At 57.5% G+C, this 12144-nt stretch overlaps 1 protein-coding gene across 6 annotated transcripts in view; it reads left to right on the top strand.

Annotated features, from left to right (window-relative positions):
* SFXN5 (sideroflexin 5) overlaps positions 1-10438 on the top strand; it is a 115063-nt gene extending 104625 nt beyond the window's left edge. For all 6 annotated transcript variants that reach the window (XM_044392288.3, XM_026483060.3, XM_044392282.3 and 3 more), the window contains one exon: positions 10327-10438. In XM_044392288.3, coding sequence (XP_044248223.2) covers positions 10327-10404 — 78 coding nt within the window. In that variant the 3' untranslated portion in view covers positions 10405-10438. The remainder of the gene's footprint in view (positions 1-10326) is intronic.
* Positions 10439-12144: the final 1706 nt, after the last annotated feature.

Here is a 12144-nt window from a genome sequence, read left to right as displayed (position 1 = left end):
GTCCCAGGTCCCAAAGAGGGAGATGTCCAGGGTCCAGTCTCATGCTCACAGGCTTGGCTGCCACGGGAGGCTGGACCAGGGGATGGTGAATGTCCCTGCAACTCCGACAGCAGCGTTCCCCACCTGGGAGCGCTTCCAATCCCATTTAATGAACCTCATGTCTCCTTGGAGCAAGAAGCAGTACCTTGGCCAAGTCCTCTCCCCGTGTCCCTGCCTGTTTCTGTCTCTCTGCCTTTGTGCCTTTCTCCCTTCCTCGATTGCTCTCGGGCTCCCCCCCACCCCATTCCCCTCTCTTTTCCCCACTATTCCCCCGGGAGCTCAGGGGCTGGGGAACGGGGCTGCACATACAAGCCGCAGCCATTGTTTGACAATCTGTTTTTGTCTTCATCTTGTTGGCAGGCGGCAGGAGAGGAGCAAAAGGTTAATGAGGCACTGTGCAGCGGGATTACTGCGCGAACGGGCGGGCGGCGGGCGGGCGAGCCAGCCGTGGTAACAGGGAACTAATTAGGAGCAGTTTAACAGGAGGAAAAAGTGAAATCTCCTCTTCACCAACTGTCAATAATTAGCTGATTTGGTGAGGTTGAAATGTGTCCACAGGAAAAGGTGGGGCTTTTCTGTGGATGAGTGAGGCTTGCGGGAGAGAGAGGGGGCCACTGAGGGCTCTGCCCTGTCTGTAGGTGGGATTGGGGCTGGGGTCACCCCACATCCCCCAGGTCCACCCTCCTCCCCTCTGGCTGGCATCTCTCAGCCTCAACTATCCATGTGACCTTGGTCTTAACCTCCAGACCTCAGTTTCCCCGCCATTGGGTGGTAGAGCTACGTTTCTTCCTGGCTCTGCCCATTAGGGCTCCAGAAGTGAAGCCACAAGACCAGGCCTGAGTTCTAGAGTTAGAAGAGCTGACAGCAGGCTGTGTGACCCCAAGTCAGGTGCCGACCTTCAGGTGTCTTGCCTGCAGCATGGGTCTGCCCTCTGAGAGTCACCTCCCGGGGCCTGGCATGACTCGAGAGTGCTGCCAAACGGTTAATGGGCAGAGCCTCGCCTTCCTGGGGACATGCCTGGTGGCCCCTGGACCCTCCCTCCGCTCTTCTGGTCTCCCAGCAGCAATAGGGACTGGAATGGGGGCACAGGGAAGAGGCGCTCTGTGCTCTGGCTGGCTGCAGGTGGAGGAGAGAGCTCTGGGCTGCTTCTGCAGGGCTGTGTGTGTCCCTCTTCCCTGCGCGGCTTTGCTGGTGCGGAGGGGGAGGCAGGCGTCAGGTTCACCGGTAGCTCGGTAGCTCGGGCTGTATCCTGTCGGGCCTGTTTGCTCTGTTGGTCTGCCCTGTAGTTGTTGGTTTGTTGGCCTTTGCTCTTTGGCCTTCCCTGACAACTCAGCAAGGGACCCCCTCCCTCACCCTCCCTCTGCCCCTCCAGCTTCTGCCAAACGCCTTGACTGGAAGAAAAGACATCATCAGAGGCCCCCAGGGCTTTCTGCTCAGAGCCTCCCTTGTCAACCCTGCCAACCCCACCCCTCAGCTTAGCCTCTCCTCACTTCAGCCTCACAGGGTCCAGGACACTAGAAGGCATGATCTGAAGAAGGCGACGGCCCTCATCATGTCCTCGCACCACTCACAAGCCACATCTCACCCTGACCCCAGAGGGTGGCTCTTAGAAGCCACATCCATGCTGTAGATGACCTGGTCAGGTTCGGCCACCCCCTCCTCATTCCCTACCCCCTACCATCTTTGGTCCCCCTGCCAGCTTTAGGAGTTAAGAAACAAAGAGGCATGTCCTCCCTATATGGGAAAAGAATATGGGTAACCCCAGTGAACACCAGAATCTCTTCCATCTCTCTCCCCATCATCAGCTCTGAGGAAAATGGTAGCTTTGATGAACTAGCTTGGCTTGGAAGCTGTGACTCACCAGAAGAAAATGTCTCCCCCAACTTGCCTCTCTTTCTCTGAGAAGGCATTTGAACTCCCAACCAAGAATGGGGAAGAGTTGGGAATGAGCTCAGTTCTACATTCAAGCTGTTCTAGAAATGACTCCTCCTCCAGGAAGCCCTCTCTGATGAGCCCCATTAGGATCTGTCTCACCTCACACATGTAGACTCTGGTGACATGTGTTTCCTATGTTCCATCTACCTCCTCGGGTCAATATTCCTTTCTCCCTCTCTCGACACATAGGTGTCCCTACAGCTGCGACTTAGCACTCTGTCAACACCTAATACGGAGCATGTTGGTTGGGTTTGTTGGTTCCTGCTTCTCCTGCTCTTCCAGTCCTGATGTGAGGCCAGAGGCAAAGTCTAGAGGGCATTGTGTCCCTCCTGAGTCCGCAGACGTTCACCTTCTCCCAGAGTAGGGGCCTCGTCCCCTCTCATCTCAAATCCATCTCCCACTTTGCTTGGAGATGTTTGTTTGGGGTTTTTCTCATTTACTGGTTTAATCAGTCTCTACTGAACTGCAAAGCGGGCTATTTTTGCCGTCAGAAATCTGCCGCCTCCCCGCCCGCTGCTTTCTTGGAGTTTGCCCACAGGACCCCCCAGGAGGGACGGATGGGAATGGCAGAGCCACTCAGAGCCCAGGAACGCCAACGCCACCTGTCATGTTGCCTGTTCCCCACACCCCCAGCCCAAACCTGAGCATGCACACAGGCCCACACACGAGCATGCACACACATGTCCTAGTGACAGGCCTCAGCCAGGCCACCTCTCAGCCTATCCCTCCTGGATCTTTCTAGGACCTTCTAGAAAGCCCCGCTGAATTCAGGACAGGGAGGGAGGAGGCTTGGTTTTGCAAACTCCTGCTGAGAGGATCAAAAGCGAAGCAGCATAGGACACACCTGGCTCACAAGCAAGGGCTCAGCCTTGTGAACCACGAGGGGACGCCGGTGAGCAAGACTGGGCCTGGGCTCCAGGATAGCCATAGGGGTCCGGCCTTCCTTACGCAGCATCACACAGGTTTTCCAAGTTTCCACAGGGCTGTCTCACCTGTTTCTTGATACTATCCTCATCTCAGTCCCTGGAAGTAGAAAATCTTCCCACAACACATACAGGGAAACTGAGGCCTCAAAGCCCAAAAGATGGAGGACAGAGAATGATTCTGCGATTGGTCCACCAGGGGGCACCCAGGAGCAGTACAAATCTCCAAAATGGGGAGGGGGTCTGAGGCTTCCCTGGGTGCACACTGCACAGGGGAGACGGGAGAGTGTAAGATGGGATTCCTGTGCTTGGGGAGCTTCGGTTCAATTGGATTAGACTTTTGTCAAGGACCTACTGGCTTGAACTGGGTGAGGTGGGGGACTGCTGTATTCACAGACGATTAGTGAACAAATTGCCTGGGACTGGGGATGTGAAGGAGATGGGAAATAAGTGCCAGGGGCACCAGGGGCAGCAGCAGCGGATATGGTCTGAGAAGGTCAGGGGAGACTTCCTGGAGGAGGCAGCGTTAGAGGATTAGGATATCGCTGGACTCAGGCCTCACAGGCTAAACAAACAATGTACTGGGAATGGAGAGCCTCCAGTAGGTGAGGAACCTGGAGAAGGTCCCAGAAGGCCTTTAATGTCCAGCCAGGGAATCTGACCTTTGTTGGGAAGGCAGTGGGAGCCCCAGAACCAGCATCAGAGACCTGACCCAGGGGTCTGGGCTCAGGCCTCAGCTGCTCCCCAGCCCCGTCCTAACACCCCTGCCCTCCAGGACACGTGGGACAGCTTCACCAAAGATGGGGCCTGGACTTATGTGTCTGCGCAGGACCTGAGGCCGGCTCAGCCCCGGAGAGAGAGGGTGGGGTGTGCGGCCCAGTAGGTTCCGGGCCTGAAGGGAGCCTCGGGCACACAGTCTGTCAGGTGCCGGCCTGGGCATTGGACCCCATGTCAATGTCACCACCACCTGCAGATGCTCAGAAGCCCAGAACCCTGGCCAGGGGCAGGAGGCAGCTTTGAGCTGTGTCACAGGGTCACACTGAGCAGCCCACCCCCCAGCCCTATGCCTTTGAAAAGGAGGCAGAAAAGCAAGGAGGAGGAAGTTCTTTGTAGTAGGTAAAAGCCCCTGAGAATGGGGCACAGGCCAGGGATCCAGTTTCCTGTTTATGTCTCGGCACCTTAGCTCTAGGTTCAAATATGTAAACTATCCGCCAGGGCTGGCCGCAGGTGTGTGTGCTCCCAGGCTTCGGAGGCAGAGGTGGCCCCCATGCATTCCTGACTCTGGCCCCCCACCCTAATGGGCCAGGAGACAGAGGCAGCCAGCTCAGGGTTAACCCTTCCTGCACCACCCAGGAAGGCCCTAGCAGGCTGCTCTCCGGGACGCTGAGGTGCTCAGGGGAGGCTGGGGGTCCTGGACATGGTACTTCGTGTTTTCTGCCACTGACTTTAGATGCAACCAAAAGTTGGGGGCTATCGGCTGTGAGGGGCAGTGGTGTCTGCCTGAGTGTGGAGGATGGGGTGGGGGCTCGGATATGGGGGCAGAAAATGTTAGCTGGGTGACACTGCTTTTCGCATGGCAGGTGGGGCGTGTCCCCAGCAGGCCCACAGCTTCCTGGCCCTGCCAGTCCTGGGGCTGGGGGGATGATCACACAGTGCCGAGAACTTCAGCCTCCTCACTGGGCCCTGCAGCCCCCACCCTCTGGGGCTCTGGCTCCCCATCCCCTGCTGACTGTCGGTCGGGTGCTTGAGAAGGTGGTGTCTCCTAGATGAACGAGGGACCTATAGGTTCCTGCCTGTCCACCGCTGCCTGCCTGGGGCTGGGTCGCCCCGTCTCCCTGGGGCCACTCCTTGCCCAGCCCCCTCTCTCCTCATCACTTTCTCCCTGGAGGAGTTCCCTCAGAGCTTGTCTGCCGTCAGAACCAGGCCCCTGCCCTTGGCCCACTACCCCGGGGGCCTCTAGCCTTTACTGGGCTGCTACTGGTGGCCCCCCTGCTGTACCCACTCCCCTTACCGGGCCTCAGCAGCTCCCTCACTCCACAAGCCACCCGTGAGTCTCTGTGACCACCACACCTCCATGGCACGTAAAGCCAGCTTCCGCTGCTTATCCGTCAGCCCCCCTAGCAGCAGGGGCACCCCAAGATGACAGCACAGCCATTTGTCTCCATGCCTGGTTGAGGCAGCAGCGGGGTGCTCTTGTGCTCACACCCCATAGCTGAATCACACCCATTTATCAGCGGAGCCCTGGATGTGATTTCTGTGGGGGAGACCCAGCACCCCCACACCTCAGAGAGGTGATCTTCAAGCGGCCCGGGGTCCTCCCCCAGTGGTCCTGACACCCATGAGAGCCGCCATTGCCCCAGCTCCAGGCAGGGCTAGAGGGTCTAAATGAACCGCTGGTTGAGTTGGTCCAGGATGGAGGCGAGTGCCTGGGGCCCGCACTGAGTTGGGATTAGGAAATCTGGACTCTGGAGGTCACCAAATCCCATTGCGAAGGCCGAAGCCTTTCAGCCCTCCTTGGGACCACTCAGAAAACCCTTTGCCTGGTACCCATGTGGCCTGGTGCTGTGGCACCCTCTGTCACCGCTTCTGCTCCCTGGGCTGGTCCCTCAAGGCCACCATCATGGGCTTGTTCCCTTCACCCGCCCCTCAAATGTGCCTGTTCGCCAGGCCTGGCGCCCTCCCCTTCCATCTGCTCTCCTGGGCAAGCTCCCCCACTCCGGGGACTCTGGCTGCGCTTACACATCCCGGGCTTGCTGGCCTGCCCAGACCCCCTGCCCAGAGCTCCAGAACCCACGTCCTGTCTGCACCCGGGGGTCTCAACATGGCCAAGCCTGAGCCTGTCACCCTCCCACCCTGACCCGTCCTCCTCCCGCATTCCCTGCCTCAGAACGGCGTCACCAGCCACCCCAGCTCCTGAGCTAGAATTAGGAGTCATCCAACGCACAGTCATCCTCGACACCTCCCTCTCACCCCCACATGGGATTGGTCATCAACTCCTATGGATTTCTCTTCAGAGAGGATCCCAGTGCCACCCTTCTCACAGCCCCGCTGGCAGCATCATAGGGCAGGACCTGGCACCTCTCATTCCACAGCTGCCCCCTCGCTTGCCCTCCAGTCCATCCTCCACATCCACAGCCACCAGAGAAACATTCCTAAAACAGAGTCTGGATCATGGCCCGCCCCTGCTCAGAATCCTCCCATGGCTCCCCATGGCCCCTGCTGACACATTCGTGTGGCCTCCAAGGGCCTGCCTGTCCTAACCCCACCTCCATTTCCTGCCACGTTCCCTACGTGCACCACGTTGCCCACACCAGACAGGCCATGCTGGCCAGCCGATGCTTCTCCCTTCATCCACCAAACTTCTCCTGCCCTCTCATATCAAAATCCTCCATTTTCTTCCTGGCCTACCTCCTCTGAGAAGTCTTTCTTCCTTGTTCCTTCCTCAATACATGGTAACCCCCACCCCCTCCCCAGTTTCCATGGCACCTCGTCTCTCTGGGATCCATGTGCTTTCCTATGTGACTCCTCCCCTAGACTTTGAGCGCCTCAAGGGCGTGGAGGAGCTCCCTTGTCCGTCTCCGTGTGCCCAGCCCTGGTGGATGGCGCTGGCAGCCATAGACGTCTGACTTGAGGGCTGATTAAATTGAAACGAGAGAAAAAGCCTTGAATGCCACCCTGTCCCCAAGCCTCTGCTCCTGAGTACCTCAGCCACCTTCCCCTCCCCAGAGCCTTTCCTCTGCCCGAATTCCCCCCCCCATCCCTCCTACCTGCTGCCCTCAGCACAGTGGGGAGCCCCGTGGGGGGGGCTGGGTCTGTGACAGCGCCCGCTGGGAGGGCGAGGCCTCAGTCTGCACCCGGGCCGGCGCTCTCCAGGGAGCGGGTCGAGTGGGTCAAGTGGGCCGTGGCCCTGGCCCGTGGTCCTCCACCGTGGTGGTGAGCAGCCTCTCCGGTTTTAATGCGGGCCTCGGTGCTTCGGTGAAAGCCGGCATGGGAAGTTGCTAATAATGGCACTAAAATAAAATATGCTACATCTGTTATGGGTAGCAGAACAAAATTAGCTGCTCACACCTCTGACATCCAAGATGTCTTAACTTAAAATACTCCTTGGCTTACTTTACATCATTTACTGATTATATTTAAAAGAAATACAATTTTGCAATTACTGTTCTTTCCAGTGTGATATCTGTGCATCATTTTCCTTTTATGTTTATATATTTCTCCTTCATTAGTGCAGTCTGAAGGGTGATTAGGATTCTTCAAACATTTTACAGAGGTTAAACGTTGATTAAGATTTAATTATTACTGTAAATAGCTTGGAATGACATATGGTGCAAAAGCCTGACATATGTGCATTTGAATAAATGAAGTGCTATTTCCCAGGATGCCTCAGTAGCTGTTTAACAGCTTTCCCGAAGGGTTATGTTACACCTCATGGTAAGATTGCTGGGATGTTATATTTTGTTGGTTTTTGCAGCTGAAAGCTAAGAACAGTTTTCCAGTTTTTTAAAAACATTGAATATTTTAAATACCTAAATTGTTTTGCACAAATTTTTGCTAATTTGTCTAACTAGGTTAAACATTTTCAAAAGCATTTAGATTTTTAAGCGTGGGCGCTGTGCATTGTGTCAGTGGCGGCATGGGGACGAGGGGAACTGGTGGGGTGGAGGGGACTCGGAGGCCGGCATGGGTGGGGAGGGAAGAGGTGGCTTGAGGAGAGGGGGTGGGGAAGAGGCCTGGGCCCTGAGCCTAGCTCTTGTCTCTTTGGCCCTCTCCAGTGGCCAGAACCTGGGTATCGGGGTACCATGGACTGCAGGGGAAGGGTCCGCCTTCCCCAGGAACTCCACCATGCCCAGCAGCTCCGGTCCACACTGAACTCCCTCTTGCCGGGCGTGGGCATGACTGGGTTCCTTGAAGGCAGCGCTGGTCTATGGCAGCTTCCGCCCGATCTTCAGGGCTGCAGTGCCTTGACCTAGAGCTCGTGCCCGGGAACAGGTTCCGCTGAACTGAGCCACAAAGGCCCCGCTCTTCCTCGATTCAGCCCAGGGTGGAGAGCAGGCCCGGGCCCCCCTCACTGAGGCAGCACCTCCCTTTCCGGCTCGCTCAAGCCGGGGGCTCAGACGTCCCTCCTGGCTTAGTCCCTGGAGCTGCAGACCAACACCTGGGCTGCCGTAGAGCCTCCAGGGGAACCGTCTCCTCCCAGTACCTTCTGCCGCCCTTCTTCCCATTCATTTATTCAGCACTTACTGAATACCTCCCGTGCATTGGCACTAGGCCTCGAGGATGCAGGCATGAACACGATCGCACATCACGTTTGCTGCCTCCCGGAGCTTGCGATCTAGAGTGGAGAGGGGGGAGACGAGTGGACAGTCAGCCTCAGCAACAAGTGACACAAGGGGGATATAAGAAGTGCCAGGAGCTGTGGGGACCCAGAGAAGCGGCCGCACCCAGGCCGGAGGAGGGAAGATGGCTAAAGCTGCCTTGTGGAAGATAAGCCCCCAGGGAGAAGAGGGAGAGTGGGGAGGGGGAGGAGGAGAGGTGGTGACAGAGAGGCCAGCTCAGGCAAAGAGTCAGGCTGGGGAAAGGCCGGTGGATCTGAGGCGCTGAAATAAGTGGGTGGGTGTGGTGTCTGCAGTCCAAGGGGCAGGGTGGAGCTAGGCGGGGGCTGGACAGCACAGGAGTCTAGACTGGGTCCCTGAGGGCAGAGGGGTCATTGAGCCATTTTATAAGGAACAGAGGGGTGGCCCAACTTGCGGTGGGGAAGGCTCCCACTGTCTGAGGTGGGGGTGTGCTGGGGTGGCTGGGACTCGAGGGGAAGGAAGCAAAGAGGAGGCGAGGCAGTCCCAGGACACCACTGGGTGGTGGTGTGGGGAGCTGGGGTGGGACAGGGGGAGATGGCGACTTCAGTTGCGATTTACATTTTTGGGTTGAGTTCCAGTACCTGTGAGATACCCATGAGAAGGTATAGTAGGCAGTCCCCGGTGCAGGCCCAGGACTCAGGGCAGAAACATGGCAGGGGACCCCTCAGATCTGGGCGTCACCAGGAGGGTTGACTCACCCCCGGGGGTTGTGCAGGGAAGACGGCCCAGCCAGGCTGAGCCCCAGCGACCCTGACAAGTGTCCAGTGGATGTCACAAAGCGCGGGGGTGGCAGTGAACTTGGAAAGAAGGATTTTTGTGGAGTATGGTGGGAAGAGAAGCCAGATTTGCTGTGGGTTGAAAAGTCAGTGGGAGGTGAGGAGGTGGAAAAGGCCAGTTGAGACAGTGCCTTAAAGAAATGTGGTTGCTGGGGAGGAGAGAGACCAGGCGGTAGCTGGAGCATGACATGGGGTTAATGGGACGTTTTATCAGATGGGAGGTTCTTGTCAGTGTTGAAATGCTGGATGGTCAAGAGTCAGTGGACTGCGAAGGTGGGACATGGGGAGGAGAGTCTGAGAGTAGGCTCCCGAAGTGGGTGTGGGGGAGGTGGGCCTCAGGAGGTTTTGCCTTCTGAGGGGGGTGGCAGGAGGGCGGGTGTGGAGCAGTGTGGACAGGGAGTTCATGGGTTTGATGGTGGGATGCTGAGGAGTTCCTTCTGTTGTCTTCTGCTTTTTCTCTGAAGTAGAAAGAAGGTTTGTGCCCAGGATGAGTGGGGAGCTGAGGGTGGAGTGGCTGAGGAGGACAGGAATGGTTTAAGGTGGTTCTCTGTGGAGAATGGGAGAAGGAGCCGACTGGGTGAAGTGGTTGGCAGGGAGAGGTTTCCTGGTCACTGTGGGGGTCCCACCAAAGTCAGGCACTGTGAATGTCAAGTGGTCTCCAGTAGGTCTCCTGGGAAGATTCAAGTGGAAAGAAGGTGGATGCCTGTTTGAGTTCCTCCAAAGTTGGGTTTCTGCCATTTGGGGTGGGAAGACTTTTGGGCTAGGGATTAGCTGGAGTGATGGCCCCTGGTGTCCAGGTTAGAGGGGGAGGGTGTGAAGACTGAGCTGTCGTCAGAAGTGTGGGGCCTGAGGTCTTTGTGGTCTAAAAACAGAGAGAGTGAGGGGGTACTGGAAGATAAGGGGACTGTGGAGTCCAAGAGGGTAGAGGGGGGATTTCAGGGGTGTGGGTGGGGCGGCCCTGGGTGATGGTGACCAGGCCGAGGCTATGGCGCAGTGCAGTGGGCAAGGCCATCGGAGATGAGGAAGACGCAACTCGGAGGTCAGAGTGTACGACAGTCACCCACACAGATGTCCCACCAAAGGAAGAGACAAGACCTAGATGGGAAGGGGTCCTGTAGCCCCTGGCGGGAGGGCGGTAAAGAAGGATGTGTCAGTAGGTGGCAGAGGGGGAGAACTGTGGGTACCAGGGTGCTCCTAATGCTACTCCCAGCTTCCACTACTCACCCCTAATGCTACTCACCCCTTCCCTCCTGCCCCCACCCCCACCTTTCTTCTCTGTTGTTGTTCTCTCCTCAGATCGAGACATCCCAATTAGAGCCTGAGATTGCCCAGGCCACGAGTAGTCGGACAGTGGTGTACAACAAGGGGCTGTGAGTGGTGGCCAGCTGGCCTGGGGCGGGAGCCCGGTCCAGGTCGGGGGTGGGGGGGGAGTTGGGGGCGGGGCGGAGGCTCTGGGGCTGCACCTGCAGGGAGGGGCCAGCTAACCCCACCGGTCCGGAGCCACCTGGGGGAGCACTGGACCCACAGTGGTAGGGAGACTAATCTATTCACATGTTAACATACGGGAGAGGAATTCTGACACATTTCCTGTAAAAAACAATCAAGTGCATTTCTGGGCCTTACGTGGGGTTGTCAAAACTCTACTCAGCACAATTATGTGTGAAGCTGAAAATTTGTAGAGTGCCCACGGGGTAGAATTAGGATCCTTTTATACTTTGGTTTTATTTTTTATTTTTATTTTTTATCAGAATCAAGTCTGAGCCTTGGTTGCAGCTGCCCAGACACAGCGGCTGACTGGTGGGGGCTGCAGGAGAAGGCCTGGGGGCTGGTTGGTTTGGCAGTGGGGCAGGGAGAGTCAAGAGATTCTGGTGGCCAGGCCCAGTGGCTCCCTGGGCTGGGCTGGGCTGAACTGGGGGCAGGTGGAGGGGAGGCAGTCTACACCTCACAGGATGAACCAACAGCTATGACCGAGGTCCTCAGGAGGTGGCCCAGGGAGTCAGGAGCACCGGAGGCCTCTGCAGGATTTTGTGGGTAGTTGGCTCTGAGCATGGCTGGCCCTCAACCGTGCCACAACGTGCAGAACCAATCCCTCTGCGTGAAACCCAGTGCGTGGGGCTGGGGTCACCCTTCGTGGAACCCTGCTGATCCATTCGAGGCCCCTGAAATGACCCCAGCTCCAGGCAAGAAGCCCCAAGAAGGAATGATGTTTGGCTGGAATTGTGGGCCTGCACTTCGACCTCTGCAGAAAGATCCTCCTTTTAGTCACCAAGCTGGAAGCTGGGCTGAGGGTGGGGCTGGAGCTGGAGCCCGGCTGACTGCCATCTGGGGGGCCTCTTCAGCACCCCCGAGGCCGTCTGCCCCATCCCACCGCTTCCTGAGTGGGAGGGTCTTCTGCCTGAGGGCGGAGGCCAGGTTTCTAGGCACCTATCTGAGAGTCACCCTCAAGCCAGGAACTGCAGGCTCTGGCTATGGCACGAATGGGCTGTGTGACCTTGGAGAAGCCCACTCCCCTCTCTGAGCCTCTACTCCCTGTCCGGAACCAGAGGACTGCATCAAGGGGTTCCCACCGGCTCTTCCAGCTGGACCTCGTCTTTGCCTGTCCCGCTCAGATGCCGGTCATCCCAGGCACATCCCCAATGTGGACACTGGACTGGGAAAGGGGCAGGCCCCTTTGGGAATGGCCAGCAGTTGGCCTCAGAACCTGGACCTTAACTTTCTGTACGTGAGCCCCCATCCTGGGAACACTTGACCTTCGCCAAACACTTTTCAGTTCTGAAGGAGGAGATGGCAAGGGTGGCTGCACCCACGTGTGGCTCCACACCCATGTGCCACCTCTCACCCTGCACTGGCCTCCGAGGCCACTTGCTGCTGGCTCCTATCCCCTCCTACTGTGGGCCAGGAAAAGGAGAGGTCTGCCGGGGCTCTGCAGAAGAAAGTGGGGCGAGGTGGGGGTGAACAGGGCAAACAAAGAGGAAGCGTGGGCCTCATTGGCCTCTCCCCCGACCCCAACTGGAATGGAGCCCTCAACATTGCAGCCTCAGGCCTCCCCTCCCCTGGTGACTCCACCTGGGGAGAGACATGGCTGGAGGTGAACACAGGTGCAGGAAAAGGCCA

This window comes from Ursus arctos, unplaced genomic scaffold, assembly GCF_023065955.2.
Source record: "Ursus arctos isolate Adak ecotype North America unplaced genomic scaffold, UrsArc2.0 scaffold_8, whole genome shotgun sequence".
NCBI classification, from domain to species: Eukaryota; Metazoa; Chordata; class Mammalia; order Carnivora; family Ursidae; genus Ursus; species Ursus arctos.
The sequence above is the reverse complement of the archived record's forward strand: the minus strand, read 5'-3'. Positions and strand labels throughout refer to the sequence as shown.